At 40.4% G+C, this 18,875-nt stretch overlaps 1 protein-coding gene across 2 annotated transcripts in view; it reads right to left on the bottom strand.

Moving 5' to 3' along the window:
• The window catches only part of GSK3B (glycogen synthase kinase 3 beta), a 143,763-nt gene that overhangs the window by 79,801 nt on the left and 45,087 nt on the right, over positions 1 to 18,875 (bottom strand). For both annotated transcript variants that reach the window (XM_057416030.1, XM_057416031.1), the window contains exon 2: positions 10,975 to 11,168. In XM_057416030.1, coding sequence (XP_057272013.1) covers positions 10,975 to 11,168 — 194 coding nt within the window. The remainder of the gene's footprint in view (positions 1 to 10,974; positions 11,169 to 18,875) is intronic.

Below are 18,875 nucleotides of genomic sequence, written 5' to 3'. Positions count from 1 at the left end.
CTGCTTTTGCAGGTATCTAAACGACAAATGGACAGAATTAATAACCCCAGTTTAATCAAGGAAGCCCCAGGTCTCACGGACAGGCAGTTCTAGTACAGGCTACTGTGATGCTGCACTAACAGAAGGCTATAACCTAAAAGGAATAGAACACAACTTAAAAAAAAAACAGAACCAAAACCAAAGGACCAAGTTTCTAAGATCATTGCCTCAACTAAAAATTACCAGCTCTTAGCACCTTCTAATTTTAAAACTCAGAACTCCTTACTATTTATAAAGTACATTCAGAAGGGCAGGACAAAGAAAAACAGTCGAGTATTTATCCTCATTTTTAGGAATTCTTCAGAAATTCTGAGCTCTCCTATGGTCTCCTGCTCTGCACCCCATTAACTTCTGTCAGACTTCATCTTAAACGTGCTCACACAGTTGCTCAACGTCAGAAGCAAAGCAAATGCACCCATGTAAGACATTGAATTGAATCTTTCTAACATTCCCTAGCCCATGCACTGTATTTTAGAGCAGCAAACTCCAAAGTGCTCATTTCCACACCTGCACACTTACTGATTCCCATGTTAGTCAGCAGCACATCTTTTTAAAGCTTCCTCTATTACTTACCAGTAAAACCAAGCTTTTCCACTAAGGTGCCTTATTGGGTTCACCCAGGCAATGCAACCATCCACTATAAACTTTTACTTTGGGGGGGGGGCAGAATCCTCTTCTGTACACTTGCAGTGAGTGCAATGCAACTGGTGGACAGCATGGAAGCTCAGGAAGGGGTATGCAAGTCCCACCTCAGCACCCAGGTATTTCTGTCCCATATCAGGGACCAAGTAGCCCACAGCAAATGATTTCACTCTTATTCAACCAACATACTTTCACTGTTACGCTCATCTGGTATAAATGAGATACCTGTTTTCAAGCCCAAAACCTAGGTACAACCTTTATGTGTCTGGTGATATGAAACTAGAGATGCATGTGCAAGGGCCTGAAAACTCAGTCTGATAAGCAGATCCTTGGACAAATCTTCAAATGAAGAAACAGAAGCGGGTGAATCTTTACAAGACTTTGAGTCAGATATTCTGCCTTCAGCCTCACTGATGAACTTTAGGAGGGGAGACAAGGAGGAAAAATGTACTCTAAGTCTCCGTGACAGAGTACCTTTTGAATTAAAAACTAAAATTAGATTCAGCTGTTCTTTTACATATGCATTGTTACTATGAGTCACGCTGGATGTTTGTATTTTCATTAGTTAGCTCAGGCCTAAGCAGTCTAATCACGGTGGCTGGGCTTTCAAAGGAACATCGCAAATGCCGAGGTGAAATGAGCACCTCTGCTGGGCCTGTAACAATTAGACCTGGCTTCAAATTTTAGAAGAACTTCAAAATATAGGTGTATATAGCCTGGGTATTTGCATCATGATTACTCATAGGAGCCTTGATTACTGATCCGAGCTCTCTATACATAAACAAAAGCCCATCCTGAAGAGAGCAGACTGCATTCTAACACATATTCAAAAATACAACAAACACCACAGCTCACACTTCACCCTGGAGCGGGTCCCTTCCTTGCTCCTCCCCAAAAAACAGTGCAAATGCATGACAACCTCTTTATTGACATCACTCCCTGTATTTTAAAACAAGTATTAACACAGTACCTAAACATTAAGCGCTGTAACTGGAATTTTCCCCTCAATGGATTAAGTTTCTCATTGCCCTTCCAAAAGTCTTTCTTATTTTGGGTTACTGCACAATAGAACTCTTACAAAGCCAGTCGGAGAAAATCAGGTTGTGTTTTAATTCCTGCAGTAGATTATGCAGCAGTCTAGGTCATCCAACAAAATCTGTCTCCATCATCCTTTAAATTTAGTCTTGGGCACCATATGCCAAATTTCACTGCATAACACAGACAAAATGTGAGGGAAAAACCAAAGTGTGACATGAAGCCAAAACAAGCTTTTCTCAAAAACATGCAATGTAAAGTAGCAGAAAAGCAATTCCTTGTAATGTGTAGGCTAAAAATAATTGTGTTGGTCACTCACATCTCGCCTCCTCAGTTGTCCCAGGGACTAGGAAGCATCCAAGTCACAGGAAAAAACAGCAGTGTTGCTAATTCTAGAATATGCCCAACAGTCTCAAGTGCCTCTCTCCGCCATACAGATGCCTCACAAAACATTTAAAGTGGCTTCCTTTTACTGCGTCCCTATTATTACTTACCTAGTCGTGGTACTACTTTTTAAAGCAGCAATGGGCAGTGCATACTGCCCTTAGCAGCAAAGAAAACACTCATCAATGATATAGCTCTCACAGATTTGAGAACTTCCAGAAGGAACATGCTGGTTGGTTCAAAAATGCAAGGTCTACTCAAGACAGCAAAGCAGTGATCCAGAATTATTCCCATTTCCACATTTCCTTAAACCACCCTCATTTCATTTAATGAATTTGAGTTATTCTCTTCAAGAAGTAACCAGGAATAAGAAAAGCAACCATGGACTAGGTTTTAAACAAAGGGCTGACTACAAGCCAGTCCTGAACGGCACAGAACAATGTCTTCCTGACACTGGAACAACAAGATCTGTCCCCTCTCTTTGTTTTAGGAAGCCTCTGTCAAGCAGCAGGTGGATCTCTTCTGTCCTTCCTATGCCTTGCACTTCATCATTTAACCATTCTTTCCCCTCAAGTGCATAGTTACCACAGCAGAGTATTTGCAAAAAACCCAAATACTGACTTCAAAAGGACAGTTTGCCACTACCTCATGCAGAAGCCCAGTATTTTGAGAACAAAGATCTGTGTTTAACAGCAAAAGACTGAAGCTGAATTATTTGACAATAGAATCCAATCACGCTCCCAGATATGCACACTGCACCAAAGATAATTCAACCAAGTAAGAATGAAGTAAGCAAGCGGGAGCCACAGGTACATAATGTTGCTGGATATAAAGAGTGTTTATGCTAAATCTTCTGTAGCCAGACAATCTCTTGCTGTGGGACTTCTAAAAGAGAATACACAATGGCACAACAAAAAGCCTTAAAGTAACTGCATGCACCAAGCATCCAAGTGCTCTCAAAAGCACCATTTTCACCTAAACAAGTATCAGGTAATGCTCTGTTTATACCCTACACAACACTTTTCTCCCTAGCTGAGAGAGACAGGTGTAGAAGGTTCCCACTGGGACATCATTTCCACCCAACATCCCCCTTTAGTACCCAAGGCTCGCTCTCAGGGGCATTAGATGCATGTTCATCCTAGCTAGAACTGCAAGATGAAAAAATAAACCTAGCTTAGTACTGATGTATGAGCCCACACAGCAGTGTGTGTTTAGTCTTCATGGCAATGCTCCAGACAGGCTATCACAGATCTTTTTTCCATAAAGCACCATGTCCATGCTTTTCACAACTGTCTTTGACCACCAGCATGACGCCCCAAAAATGAAGACTGTTAAGGTCAGCCTTCCCCTCAGGTACACAGACTCGTATGTGCCATAAAGGAGGGTCCCTCTAAGCAGAAGGTGTGACGAGAAAGTAAAACCTTGATTCACAAATGTGAACGGTAAAGAGGTTATCCTGATTGCACACAGGATTACTGCTTTTCTATGCAGGTCCTTCTCAGGCACATAAGCAGCAAAGCTTAAAAGTCAAAGGAAAGTGTGTTTAAAAATGGAACTTAATTTGACTAGGATCAGGAAGGAATTCTGCAGCAGCTTCAACTATACTCACGCAGCTACAGTATACTGATGGTATGTGTCCGAGTGACAGCTATTTATGTGCTTTAAAGTACGCATTTCCGTACCTGAATAGGTCTGGAATTCTTTTGAACTGTAATCTTCACTCTGAATATCGTTATTTCAGAACAGCATCCCTACAATGTTACTCTTTTTTAACCTCTCTAACTCAAAGCATTCTCCAGCTTAATTTAGGAACATATATATAGAACATGTATTTCATGGAATACACATAAATATGTATTTCATGAACATCAGACATATGAACTCACTTCCTTCAGCAGATGTGAAAGACAACAGGAAATAAACCAAAGCATTAACAGAGCAGCTATATGAATTATGTGGACCAGTGGATCAAAAGGCTTTTTATAAATTTAATACACCTTAAGGTTCTTTCTGTTGGTCAGTAAATTCACAGTCTCAAGTTATACACTAGAAGTGGATGCAAATAGAAAACTGACCACAAACAGCTATCTTGTTTTAAAATCCTAGCTTTGGCCCTAGTCCAGAAGAACTTGTAGAAATAGAACAGCTCAAAATCTAAACTTGAACTGTAGCATGTATCCACACAAACTCCTCATGCCAGCATCCATGGGGCAGCACAAAAAAAAAAGCCCTCAAGGGCTCTTTTTATTCCTCCCTTTTCAAGAGACACATTCTTATGACAGGTATTCCCCTACTAAGATGTGGGTTTCCACATGACAACATACGGAACACATTTCTACACACAAACGCAGCCACGTCTGCAGATGAGGAGGACTTCCTCGTCTTCCCCCAGGCCAACTGCCCGTCAGAAGACAGATCTGTTGTTCTGGGTGCTTTCTAACCGTTTAACAATATAATTCAGGCATCCTTTTAAGAGTACCACCTCCATAATGGTCTTATGAACAGTGATTCACTATTCCTCAGATCTTCAAAGAAGGTGTGCAACTCTTCAAAGACTTAAAAGAAAGATCTTAAATATTATTTCTCATCACTATGTCTTTCCTTTGTGACTTTTTATCCCATGGGTGCTTCCAACTCAACTGAGATAGGGTAAAAAAATAAGGACAGGGTAAATAAAACCGAACCTTCTTTTGAGAGAAGGTCTTACAGATAAGTGTTTGAATATTCAGCGATCCTCAGCTGGAGATATGAGGGTGCTCAGCTAACAAACACACAGGTTAAATTAACAAAGAAAGTGCAGTTCTTAGTTCAGTGAAAATCTGTGCAGATGGCCAGGTCACAAAGAAAGATGATTATGAATACACTGGAGCACAGGTCCAAGCTCTACATTGTATTCAAGACTTAAACACCGACTTGAGATGAAGATGGTGTTCGTTCTAAACCTCAGTGATAATGGGTAAAGTATTTCACTCACATACTCTGTGACTGAAAGAGTCTACAACTCAGGCACACACAAAGGAGGTCACAATTTCTATGTGGTATCTCAGTTTTCAGCAATAACTACAGCTTCTCTTAAGCTATACATTTAACATCCTCATGGGCAAAGCTACAATACACAGGAACAGGAGACTGGAAGATTGACTTGCTAAAACATTAAAAGGCAAAATGCTTCTTGCACCCTGTCTGAACATGGTGAAGGGAGACCAAACCTACACTGAAGAGACAGCAATACTTTTTCCCCTTAAAGTCTTCCAACCAGGTTCCCCAACATGTATGAAGAGGCTGGGTGTCAAACTCCTGTTTGTCAGTCTACAGACATGACTGACTACAGTCCAATCTTAGAGATTAAAAAACACCCCTCTTATTTCCATCAGGTTACAAGGTATATCCCTCCTCAAAGCAGATCAGCTACACCAATGGTGACCTTAGCAGACTGAAGCCCTCTGAAAATGCAGCCTTCTTTCAATACAATGTTAATACCTGCTGTATCTTCAATGGCCAAGGATAACCAAGAGCCAAGAAATAAGCCAAGGTCAGCCAAGAGTGGAACTAATTAAACATGATTTGAAGTCGGACTCTCAGTGGTCTGTTAACTGCTGAGATTCTGAGAGCAGAAGATACAGATCTTGTTAGTCAAGGTTCACGCTTTTTGCACGTGCATGTTTACAGAATGGCACATTCCACCAAAAGCAGACACACAACCCATTAAAAATGCATTGGTTTTAAATGGTTGACTCCTTTAAACAGAAAAGTCTCTTGAATTCAGAAATTAATGGAAGAACCTAATCACCTACTCATTTTTCAATGAGAATTCCTTCTTGTGGACTTCTATTTTTCATGAGACCTGCTACAATCCAAGTTGCTGTAATTAACAAAACAATGGATATAGATTACTTTGAAAAAGTGTATTTTTGTACTTAGCAGCTTCATATATTTGAGGCAGAAACCATAGGAAAGGGAAAGCTATTCCTCTTTCAGAAGCATTTCAAACAGTTCATAAAAGTACACATACTCAGCAGACAGAGAGAAACCAGAACCTCAACAGAGACTTGTTTTTCCATCCTCTTGGGTTTTCAGGCTTTAAGGCTCAGATTAACACTGAGATTTCATATATTAAAAAAAAAATAAAAATCATACAATTGGTCACAGCATAAATTCCTCCCATAGCTAAAAACAGGAAAGAGCACTGCCTATTATTTGGTGGCCTCAGCTTTATCACGTTTATGACCATCAGGGCCCTAGTTTGACATCCTCTCACTCCAGAAGCTCTGCCTATTTAAATAATTCTGGCAACTAAGCCACAGGCACAAACAGTTGCATCGCTGAATGATCTGACACACTGGACAGCATGAATTGTTGTTGTAACAGAATTTGGCTTTCCCTTGCTGCACACTTCGGGTCTATGTGAGCCATTAACAAGAAATGTTAATGCCCGCTCTAGGTTGTCTGAAAAGATGCACGATTATGAAGAACTCTCTTCATCATTTAGATGAACTCTGTTCTTCATTTCTACTCTAGTGCTAAAGCAGAAACATCAAGTACTGCAATTCAGATACGAAGGATTTAAGTCCTTATTCCCAGTGAGCCAAGACATTTTTCTAGCAATTCACACATTCGTTGCAATGGGATTTCTTAAGAATGACAGAAATAACAAAAACTAGACTAAGACTTTCCTACTTATGCTAACATATCTGCTTGCTTATTACTTCTTCTTCCAGAATTAGACAGCAACACGACTGACTCTTACTCTGAAGAATATCCCAAAGAACATGCAACAGAAGCAGTAGAAGAAAATCTACGCTACCAGTGTTTTCTCTTCAAGCATCACAATTAGGCTGACAGACAGGTGGATGAAAATAACTGAAATCTTATAAATCAATAATTTAACTGCACCTATCTTTATCAATGCTTTTTATGAGGACCTATTCGTACGCATCTGTGGGATGCAGAAATGGTAAAAATCTGTGAAAGCTGGACAGAGCCTTTAGGGAATTTTGCCATTTGAGAGATTTTGGCCCAAAAGCTTGTGAAGAGCTCTCTTATACCTTTTTTTCAAAGAGAAACAGCTCTCTTTTACCCTTGTTAAACTTTTAACTGGGAAAAAAAAAAAAAAAAAAGAACCAAAACCAGAACAGAAAATAAAAGCCCAAAGAAAGTACAATGTTCCATAGTGACTGGAGAAAAATTCAATGGTCTGATGGATGAACAATAAACAGCATGTAGTTTGTGAGCTACACACTTACGTATCACGTAAGTTTCCAAAACCACATTATTTAAACTCTTCACACTTAATACAGAGATCTAGTTTAATGGAAGCAGGGGAACCACAGACCAAAATTAAGAAGTCTATAAAAAGAAGTTATTTACTCCCTTCAGCCATTTGTCTCTATCCCTAGTGCTCCAACACTACTGCTCTAAGGTTACACTGAACTCTAGACAATACTCGCTTAAACCCCAGAATACTTCAGAGACCCCGTTTAAAATCAGGCATGCAGGAACTGCACTGCCAAGCTGAAAAGCCACTGAACTGCAACAAAGTAGTAGAAAGACTTAGGAGCATTGCAGACTATCTTTACCATCAGAAAAATGGTAGTATTCAACTCTTCAGCAAAGATACACAGTCACTTCATTCTGACACAGTCCAATGCTGCTTCCACTTCAGTGCCGAGAAACCTGGCATAGTAATGGAAAAAGAAAACAAAGACAACCTTCCTCTGGCAATTCCAGCTTTCCAGCTAGTTTTAAACCTGGATTAAAGTATCTCAACTTCCTGTCAGAGATCTAAAAACTGGCAACTGTCATGCATTTTCCAGATGTTTACAATAAACTCATTCACATTCACAAAATGCAGAAGGAGCCTGTAAGTTACACTCTCTTGGGCCCTCCTGTAGCCTCTGAATCATGCTCTTGCAGTTTCAAGGCTACCTGCTGGCTTTTTTAAAAGCTTCTTTTTTATAATTTTATTATTTTTAAGACCTAAATCGCAAAGGAATTATACTGTATGTGCTAAGATAAATCCGTCAGGATATAGAGATAAGCAGGCACCAGCTTGAAGCATACAGTTGAATGTTCTGTTGATGATCCATGCATTACTTTTCTCTTCCTGCTTCCCCATCACTGGGAGCACAGTGAGGACAGGTATTTTTACAGTACTCCCTCTCTCACCTCAAAGGCTGATTACCTTGATTTAAATCAAACAAGCTATCCGCCATCCTGGGCTGTCTACACGAGGGTATTCCTCATCATTGCCAAAGCAGGGATGTACATTTTGAGAAGTTAAGTGGCAGATTTCTGAAGGAACTTTACCCACCAGGACTTGGATCCAGACTTACACAGCCATGCTGGGGTGACAACAACCCAGCTGAGTTGTATACCACAGCTCAGCTCTGTGAGAAGAAGAACTGGTCTGCTCCTATGCTGCAATCAAAATGTACAGCCAAGAGACATTCAGAGTTCCCTCTTTAACTGGCATAGTATCTGGTCCAGCATTTACAACCAATGAGTAGCATACCCTGAAGTAATTGTATGCTATTCCTGATGTAAGACACGTCTCTTCCAAACCTATCCAGGCAGAGACTTTCATCCAGGCTGGAGGAATTTACACTTCCTGCCAACAGAACATACACTTCCAGATCAGAATGTGAAAAGAAAGGCAGGACTAAACTGATGAATGATGTCAAAAACTAGGGAGCTGAGAGCAAAGGTAGAGGATGTTGCACGGTTGGGATACAAGTTTGGGATAAGACCATAAAACCGAAATGCGTAACTTGGGTAGTTCTGCACATCTGTGCAAATTAGGAATTTAGAAAAAGTATAGTTATATTTAAAAGTATTAAATTCATGCTATCTGTCTTTAATCTACATGTGCACTCGCCATTAATTCCACCTAGTTTAGGGCTATAAAAGCCTCCATCCAGTTACTGGATATTTTCAGCTTATATCATCCTACACAGGCAACTAGTTCAGAGTCCAAACTTGAAACATCCTACTTAGCTTTTTAGTTTAGTATTTTTCCTTAAACAAAAAGAGGGGTAATATTCCAAGATACCATGGTTTTTGAAATCACCCTCCAAAATAAAGGCATAACCAAATGCCTCTGAATCAACTACTGCCACAAAACCAAAGCCCTACACTGTGTTGTAGATGCCCAATACAGATTTACTGGGGGAAAACAAAACAATAAAAAACGAGATGTCACAAACTATTAGTATCTGATGGGCAGAAACTAAAATGTTCAACCATGTTTTCATTTTGATACCCTACACACCTCATTCATGAGACTAGATATCAAAGATTTTGGTCCAAAGCACTAGCCAACATCAACCAAGCATGACATGCTAAAGGAAATGTCCTTGCCTCCCCCCTAAAACGGCACAATGAGAAGAGATCAAAATGGTCTTTAAAGCATGGCTAATTTTAAAGCTTCTATTATGCCATTGCCTCTTCCATTCTTCTAAAATAACCCACTCTTACATCACATAGCATGTTTCCCCGGTACTAATTGCCTTCCACACATAATACAGTCCAGAAATAACTCAGATGCAAGAACAATGTAAGAACTTTACACACCTTTCTCAATTAGAAGTTAAATAATGCTGTATGATTAGATTCATTTTAACATCTCTTTCCTCTTTCATTCTTCATCTAATGCATCTGTGGTATGCCTATGGTGATGACAGCACTAATTTCAAGACTCAGGAAAAGGCATAAACCAGTTCCTTTAGAACACTTCAAAAGAATGGTTTTGCTCCAAAAACAGGACGTGAATTTAAAACATAAGCAGTAAAAGCTAGCTGTGAAGTCTTAAGAGAAAAAAGGAGAGAACTGAGGAGATTATAAAATGTAATCTAACAGTCTTCAGGATTTCTAAACCTCAGTATCAAATTGCAAAAAAGGAGTTTCAAATCACTGATTTTCTTAAATATGTTTCAACTTCTTATTTCTAAGCTGGGAAGTTTTAATATCAAGACCATGCCAAGAAGATTATCTGTGGCACTTTCTCTATTAATTATCTTTATACTTTTATAGTCGTGAAGGCTGTGGCCTTCAGATCCGAAAACCCACACCACTGATTTCAGACACTAAAAACAGTACTTTTGGTATCATTCACTGCTTGCCCAAGTTTATCTGCAAGCCACCTGACTACAAGGGAAGCAGTCAAGCACACCAAGTACCAAGCACAAGACTAACAGCAGTGGTGAGGCTGCTGATGGTCCTTGACTTTTATTTGGTTTAAACACAACTAGATAAAAATATATTTATTTGGAGGGCTACTTTTTCAGAAGGAAGAAGTCAGATCTATAAAACCACCACAACAGATCACATTTATAAATGAGGTAACGAAGGGAAGTAATCTGCCTTCAACCCAAGCTGCCCTGAGCTCAGTATTTGCTATCCTCTTGCTTAGCCTGAGGACTTCCCGATCTACTCAAATACAGTCTTCCACCTGTATGTGCGACAATCAAGAACAGAGTCTAAAGGCTTCTGTTTCTTCCAGCAGCTTAATCACTAATGACTGGAGAAGAGTCTATGCTAGAAAGAAGTAAGCATAAGACAAGCCTTTCTCTTGTTTCCGTCGCTTGCTGTATGAAAAATCTAGTGTACGACCTGGAAACAGCACATCAAATCAGGATGTTTAACTTCCTGTTTTGCACTACTCCACATAATTGGAACAACAGTGACTCACTGATTTTCAAGTTAAACTATATCCCTTTATCATAAACCACCTAATTAATCTTTAGTTCTTGAATTTTTTACCTGCATTCATGAGCTCCATGAAAATAAATTAAAAAGTAAAATTAAAAACACTGCCATGAAAGACATAGAAAATGAGATAACATTCATAAAAACATTATGAACTTATGCTAGGCTCACCTTAAATCTTTTATCCTGCAGGACTTTCTTAATGGCCACAAGCTCTCCTGAATCACAGAGTTTGGCTTGATACACAACACCAAAAGATCCATTTCCGATAACCTTGGTGTCTGTGTAGCTAACTTCTTGTGGTCGGTCCGGACCTTGTCCAGGAGTTGCCACTACTGTAGTCACTTTGCTGCCATCTTTGTCTCCTGGGAAGCAAGAGATACACAAATAATCAAAATACACACACAAACAAGATGAACAAGTACTTGTTTCTACATCTGATTAACATAAGTGGTATTAAACACAGTGTTGTCTGTATTACCAAAATGAAGCATTTCCCTGCATTTTCCTGTAACTGAAGAAATCAGCCTGTCAGTATAGCCCTCTACAGGCATATATCTGTCAACAAAATCCAAGCCCTGACAAAGTTTATTACAAACCCACACACACGTAAAGCTTCAGCTTGCCTGCATTAGGAAACAAAACCTGTGTCAAAGCTTGCTGTGTGGACCTGAAGTGAAATCTAGGCTACATCACAAGGCGCAGTCTTGCTCTGCTCTCCTTCTTTGCAAAAGAAGGCATGTGCTGGGGTGGGGAGATGAAGGGGAAGAAGGATGATGATGGCACGCACCTAGCTTTCATCTCAACATGAACCAGAATGCAGTGACATGCACTCAGGATGCAGTATCATGGTGGATGCTGCACAGGTGAATGTGCTTTGGTGCAGATGCAGTGGCTGTGGGTTTCAGCAGTCTACTGCCGACCGCAAGAGCACTTTCCCATCAAAAGACAGACACTGTCACCTACTCTTAGCACTACTGCTATCACCAACTGTGCTTCCCCTTGTTCAAGGTCTGATTTTGTCTGAAACAGGACCAAAGTTACAGACATTTTGCAGGCAAACATTAGTCATTTATTGCCCTTCAGTTACGACGGCTCAAGTTACAGAATCCAATACAGCTGCAAGGAAAAAAAACTCCCTGCTGTTCTACAGCAAACATTCAAAATCTAGAGACTTCACTCAAATGCTCACAAGGCCAGAGTATCACCACTACCGTTAGTGAGGTTTGGTCCCCGCTTTCCCATTAACATCAAGACTTGACATTTTCGAGATGAAAAAAATGTCCCTGGCAATACTGGTTGAGATTTGAAGTACTTGGTCTCAAGGGATCTGCTCTAAGGACAGTCTTCAGAGCTGCAATTCCTTTAGCAAACCCTGAATTTCAGGCCATGTCATACAGGCTGAGAAAGTTGAGGCTGTTCAGCCTGGAGAAGAGAAGTTGTGTGGAGACCTCATAGCAGCCTTCCAGTGTCTGAAGGGGGCCTACCAGTTTGCTGGAGAGGGACTCTTCATCAGGAACTGCACCAATAGCAGTATACCACAGAGCAAGTCTTAATGAGAAGCCTAGGCAGTTAATGTCTCATCCCTTTCACTGCTTCAGACCGTCACACGTAGTGTCCCCAGTGGATACGCAGACACTGTAAAACACACAATACCCTCAACACACAACTGTAAGTCTACAATAGAACTAGAACATTAAATTGAAAAACCAAGGAAGGAAGGAAAGACCAATCACCAAAATACTAAACAGCTCTTTATGGCACAGCTCACATCAGAAGGTCACTAGTATTTGTCCAGAAGCTGCTGCTTTCTGGGGTAATATGACCTAGCTTTACCGTAACAAAAACCAGATTCACATGCCTCTACAACATCATCTAGGCAAACCGCTTCTGTAACATTCAGGACAGTAACACAAGTAAAAATAAATAGCTATCACTCTGTAGGACGCTTGGTACATTTCATGCGAACCCTTCAAGCATTTCCCCACACGATGTTGATGTTTAACATTCATGGTGTGCTACTGAAGGATGGGTTTTGATGACAAGGTTATTGTAGAAGTCTGATGTGCAACTGAAACCAAAATCCAGACATTTAAATTCCCAAATGCTCTGATCTTTCTAGCTCACTTTCCACCTTTAGCACATGATGAGTGTATGGGACAAATCATGAGCATTAGGTAACGTCAGTGGTTTGAAAGCAGAGAATACTCATCAGTTTGTGGGAAGAAAGCACATACTCCACTTGCAAGACTACAGTTTATTTATTAGAGCATCAGCACAAGTTCTAACTATTTTCCAGTGCCTTGGCATAACTTCAGAATGGCTCATGTCATCATTTTACCTAATGCCAATGGCCACTTACCCTTTCAAGCTGAGTCTAATGCAACGTTGTACACTCAGAAAGAAACTGAACATATTAAATGGTCTTTTTATTTATACAATTCAGCAATTAAACCAAAATTAATATGGAGCAGTATTATTTTAATGAAATATTTGTATGGTTTGGCAAAAAGAGGCACAAAGCTGAGAAAAAAATGCTGGTAGGTGTTTACCCAGGTGAGACAAAGGATTCTGCTTCTGGACAAGCATTTTGTCTCCTCAATATCCCACTGGCTGCAGATTCCTACGCTAGCTCAAAGCTGACCATTTGACAAGTGCACTGCACACATACTTTTTGCCAGTGCCTAAACTAGCTGTCAGGAAATAAAATTCTCTTCAGCCCTCAGAGACCATGAAAGACGTCCTTTGCTATTGATCAGAATGCACCCCACGCCTTCTATTGAATAGGCCTGGAAAAAGTCCAAGATTATGTCTGCCCTACATCCCTTCAACTGTTTAGCTTCTGACCAAGCGGTACAACTGCACATCAATGCACATACAGTCAGAGGTCTATGACTTGCTTTTTCTTTTAAGTACATACACACCCTCTTCCTCCTCCTCTGTATGTATTGAAGCTGAAGAAACAATGAATTATTAGGATGTTTACAGCTGATTTCTTCCTACTTCACATGCAATCTGTCCTCTGCGCCATCTACAAATTCATTTTCCTCTTTCCATTGGCTTTACCCATCTACTCCCACTTCCCTCCTCCAATTGCTACATTCTTCACTGGCATGCACACGGGTCCTCCATTAGATGCTACTTAGGTTGCTTTGAACTTCTAAACCTACAACACACTCTCTACAATGTCTGAGGTCTCCACCCAATTCAAGTAGCTTCACTGATCTCATTATCAGTGTCTCCTCCTTATTAAGATGTGGCTCAGTATTAAGTTAACATGGAGCACTTCTCCCTTTCCCGAGTCCGAGGCTTCTCCACACTCTTTCACGTTAATTTGCTCAATGCTCAATGCAATCAACAAGTCATTTCCATGGAAACCTTACATTGCTGGATCTAGCCCCTGCCAATTTGAACAGATCACAACCAGCAGCTGATGCAACTATCTATAGAGAAACAAGTGACCAGACGGGGACGGGAGTCTATCAGAACTGCACTGGCTTTTTTCAGTCATTGACAATTAAGAAGGTCAAAAGATCCAAATACTTTGTGAAACAAATCTCTTAATAGAAAGCACAAGAAAAGTTATCTGCTGGGATCTGGTGCCAACCATCTGATTAGGCTATGAAATAAAACACCTGGCTTCTTAGGTATCTGTTCATGGCATGTGAAGGAAGGAGGAGGTTATCAGCTGCTCTGAGAGTCTTCAACATGAGCAATGTGCTTAAGGCACGCTGTCAGCAGAAGTCACAGCGCTAGATGACGCCTTCCCGAGTATTTTGGCCTACTACACTTCTAAAAGGTTAATTTCACAAAAAGCTAATAATTAGGAGCCCCTACAGGGGAGAAAGTCTGAAAGTGATACGTATGAGCAGTTTCACTAGACAACTTCCTTTCTTCATCAGTGAACTGCGTGTGTGTTACCTAATGGGAGACAGTTCAGCATGGAAATGAATATTCAAGGATCAAATCAGAAAACCTCAGGGAATCTAAGAAAGGAGTCTAACAAAAAATACAGTGTGGCTTGGTTTTACATTTACCCCAAGCAAAAGGAGACCATGACATTTCAGAAGCAATTTGAAGCAAACATTGAACAAAACTCTGTGAGTGTGCCAATCTTCACCCAGAGCAGCATTCACTAAATACACACACACACATATACACTTGTTTTAGACAGGAAATGTCAGCTGACTTCTTGACCGAAACTGAATACCTCAAAATAAAAGAGTATCCATCAGATGTTATTTCAGATCAGAAGAATCTCACAGTTTGTATCCAAGGATTTTCGAAGAGCTAGCTGAAATGCCTGGGAAGTGATACTGATTTCTGAAAGGAATCAGAACACTCGGAGAACAAAGGCAGACAGAATGATCCACATGACCCTGAAAGTTTGATGACAATTTCAGATTAATTACTATACCAGCTACTTTGCTAATGAACAACAGAGTAAGGTGGTTTATAGATACTGGATTCTTAAAGAGGTTGGACTGTTACAGGTTCATGTCAAAAAGAGGCAAAAAGTACTGATGCAAAAGCACTGTGACTTCTGTAGGGTTTCTGACTTGCTATCACATCCTAAATTAATGAGAAAACATGTATACATGCTTATTCATCAACTTATATAATACTCTAGTCCATAAGTCTCAAGACAACTATGGCCTAATAAAATACAGTAGGAGGCCCCACTGGCATTAGCTTTTGGTCTCATGCTTACTGCTTGTACCAACAAACGTGAAAGAATCGCTATGAATCACAGAACAGTTTGGGCTGCAAGGGACCTTAAAGCTCACCCAGTTCCAACCCCTGCCACAGGCAAGGACACCTTCCACTAGAGCAGGTTGCTCCAAGCCCCATCCAACCTGGTCTTGAACACTGCCAGGAACAGGTTATGAAGCTCTCACATACAAGATTTAGAGTTATGCACAGGGTGAAGATCAGTAAAGAAGCAGCTGGCCTTCCTTCTTAACCCAGGCACAAATTAAGCAGAAGGATTCAGGACCTAAGGTGACAGGCCATATAGTCAAACCAAGTAAAGCCAACTGAAGAGTGGAGTCATCAACTCTGGCTTGCAAAACAACCTGGCATGGACATTAAGTGTCTAAGCACAACACTGCTACTGAGATCTAAAGCAATCCTTAGATGTATAAGCAGGGGAACATCAGCCAGAAATTATAACCCAACTAACCAACCAGAAATGCAAAAAAAACCCACCCCAAACCAAACCAAACAAGAAGAAAAACAGGGGAAAAAAAGAAATCATTCCTACTTGGGATCATGCAACAGCTACTGAAATAGTGCACTCACTCCTGATAGCTAAAATTCAGGAGTGATGATTCAAAACACCAGAGATTCAGAAAGAAGCCACAGACATTATAAGGTCATAAAAATGCATTACTTTGAGTGAGACTTTAGGAGCTCAAACAATTTAAGTCAAAGAGAGAACGCGAGAGGGTTACATCTAAAAGCTACCCATTTCAGGAACAGCCATTTCAGAGAGGGCTCTGATCTGCAGGTGGAAAAGATACTGCCCATTAATTACTACAAATAGAAACTGCAGCACTCTGGGACAGAATGTGGGTGGACAAAATTAATAAAGAAATTATTTTTTCTACAAAGCCTCTGAAAGTTGAGGTTATTTTTGCAACACAGATTGTTATTTTAGATGGGAATCTTTCCTAAAGCATACAATATATCTGAACTGCAACTGCTAGGCTTGAAGTAAGAAAGCCTGCACTGGATGGACATGCAACTTTGGGTCTTAAGAAGGTCAGGAGATGTTCAGTACTTACATAAATCATTTTTTCCTACCCAGCACTAATGCAGTGGTGTCATAACTCAACACCAACTACGCTGCTTTGCACAACAGTTAAAATCTGCACCCAATTTAAACAAAAACATAGTAAAGTGATAAATGATGAAAAGGTGAAGCAGTCATTCATTGCCTCTATTGATAATGATCAAATGATAGGTGTAGTTATTTATGCATCAATTCACTGCAGTTCAAGATGGAGACAAATAAATCAGGACAAATTTCAGCAGCAATGGCCAAGCCAAAGACCACCGAGGTAAAAGGCAGGAGGCGTTTTCCAGGAGGCAAAATCTGTAACCCCCCAAAAAATTTGGGGGCCTCTACATTTTGCTCAACAGCTTCTAAAATGGCCATACAAATTCAAAACCCTAAGTACTAAGAAGTTTATGCTGGAGACAACTGGAAAACGGAGTAAATAGTAAACAGCAGACTCCCGTCTACTAAAACAAACTACATCACTACAGAATAAGCAGTAACAGGCCAGAAAGGCAACAAAACTTTTGTTATAAAGAATAAAATAGCATTTAACTCAGTTGACCTCTGTCTTCATACCTTTTTGAGGTCAGTATGTCACAAGGAAGAAGAAATTAAATCTATTTCCAGCAAAGTGTGACAGGTAATGGCATGTCTCACATGTCTATGTTTGATATAACAAACACGTAAAATAACATCAAGATGCAGGGGCTTTTTCCTTCCCTATTATTCATCTGTTGGGATAAAGCCCCTAAAATTTAACTAAAGGAACAGGATCTCAATTTACGGCATCTCAGTTCAGTCATTCCAAATGCCATCAGAGCTTTACGTGTCCTTTAAAGGTAACCATTTTTTGGAAGGGGCATTCAATACATTCTCTTTGAAAGGTTGAAACTAAATACTATAAAGAAGCCTTCAGAAAATGAACAAGGTACTTAGCAGGTCACAGAACATTCACAACGTAGGCTTGTTAAAATGTCCACTATATTGTCACATGAAGCTCCAAGGCATTACTTTCTACATGTTTTTAGATCTTAACTAAAGAAGCCAAAGCAAGCACCACACAATGACAGTCGTGACAGTCTACCCCAGCATAAAAGCAAAACAAAAAGACCTGAGGAAAAAGGATGGGAAGAGACCTTTTGATCTAGCCTGGATGCCTATCACACTGGCCATCAGATGACCTCCCCTGGATCCAGTGGTGGCAGATGAAATGCCAACAGCCAGCTGCTTGAATTGGCCACCACGGAATCCCAGCAGGTTACCATCCCGCTGACTTATAAACCAAGCATCTGAATTCAAAAGGGATGTTTACTCGCAGCATCTGAAGAAAAGACTCATCTTACTAAAGCCTTCCTTCCTACCACTGCATAAGGTGGGGCCCACACCTTTCTGAGGAACATCTAGGGATTGTATCAACCATCTCCCTCAGCAACATATAGCTTGCTTTGAGTAGTCCACCTGTCACAGCAAAGACAGACCAAGACAGCGCATTTCTAAGCAAGAGAGCCTTCTCAAGCTGCCATTAATATCAAGGTGGGGAGGGAAAACCCCGCCCTAGTACTTTAGGGAGAAGCATTAGAAGAAATTTTTCCTGTGACTACAAAAGACATCCACTGGAATACTTATACTTTAATTTCTGCTTTGGAAAAAAAAAAATGGCAGAAACATACAATTAAGGTAATCTAAACACTGGCTGCCAGTGGGGTTTCATAAGCAGTCTCATGCTCCTTAACAGGTTATTTTTAGTAGGCACTCTTTCTGTTCTCCTCTCTCCTCACCCACATGCAGACAAACCCACCCCACATAAGTTATTTAGATATATAAATTAATTTTAAATTTAGATAAGATGATTCCACAGATTAGGAAGCGAGTACTGAAGCAAGCAAAACAGCATTTGTTTTTTATAATCTCAGGTCAGGTCAGTCCTGCCCCCAAAGAGCTTACAGATTATACGCAGCACAAGAGACAAGGACAGAGATAGGGAGTGAGCAGAAACAGTATGACAACATCACTTTAGCATGAGACTGTAGCCTCAACACTATCCCCCTTCACTATATAGCTCCGAGTTCATTTCTGGCCGAGAAATCCAGCTACACAGTACTGGGATTTCTTATCCGAAGTTTTCTCTAGTTGCTCCTCCTCTTGTATTGTCAGGGACCGTGATTTAGCAAACGCTTGCCAAAGACGACTACAGCAGTTCAGCTGACATGTAATAACTTATAAAAACCCTGTAACTGAGCCCTGACAGGGCACCGGAGAACCCCAAGTTGCAAACAGATCGTATTTACCC

This window comes from Pezoporus wallicus, unplaced genomic scaffold (genome assembly GCF_028554395.1).
Source record: "Pezoporus wallicus isolate ANWC-B61680 ecotype Strahan unplaced genomic scaffold, APGP_CSIRO_Pwel_v1 contig_6814, whole genome shotgun sequence".
NCBI classification, from domain to species: Eukaryota; Metazoa; Chordata; class Aves; order Psittaciformes; family Psittacidae; genus Pezoporus; species Pezoporus wallicus.
Note: the sequence above shows the minus strand (reverse complement) of the source record. Positions and strands in the feature narration are given on the sequence as shown.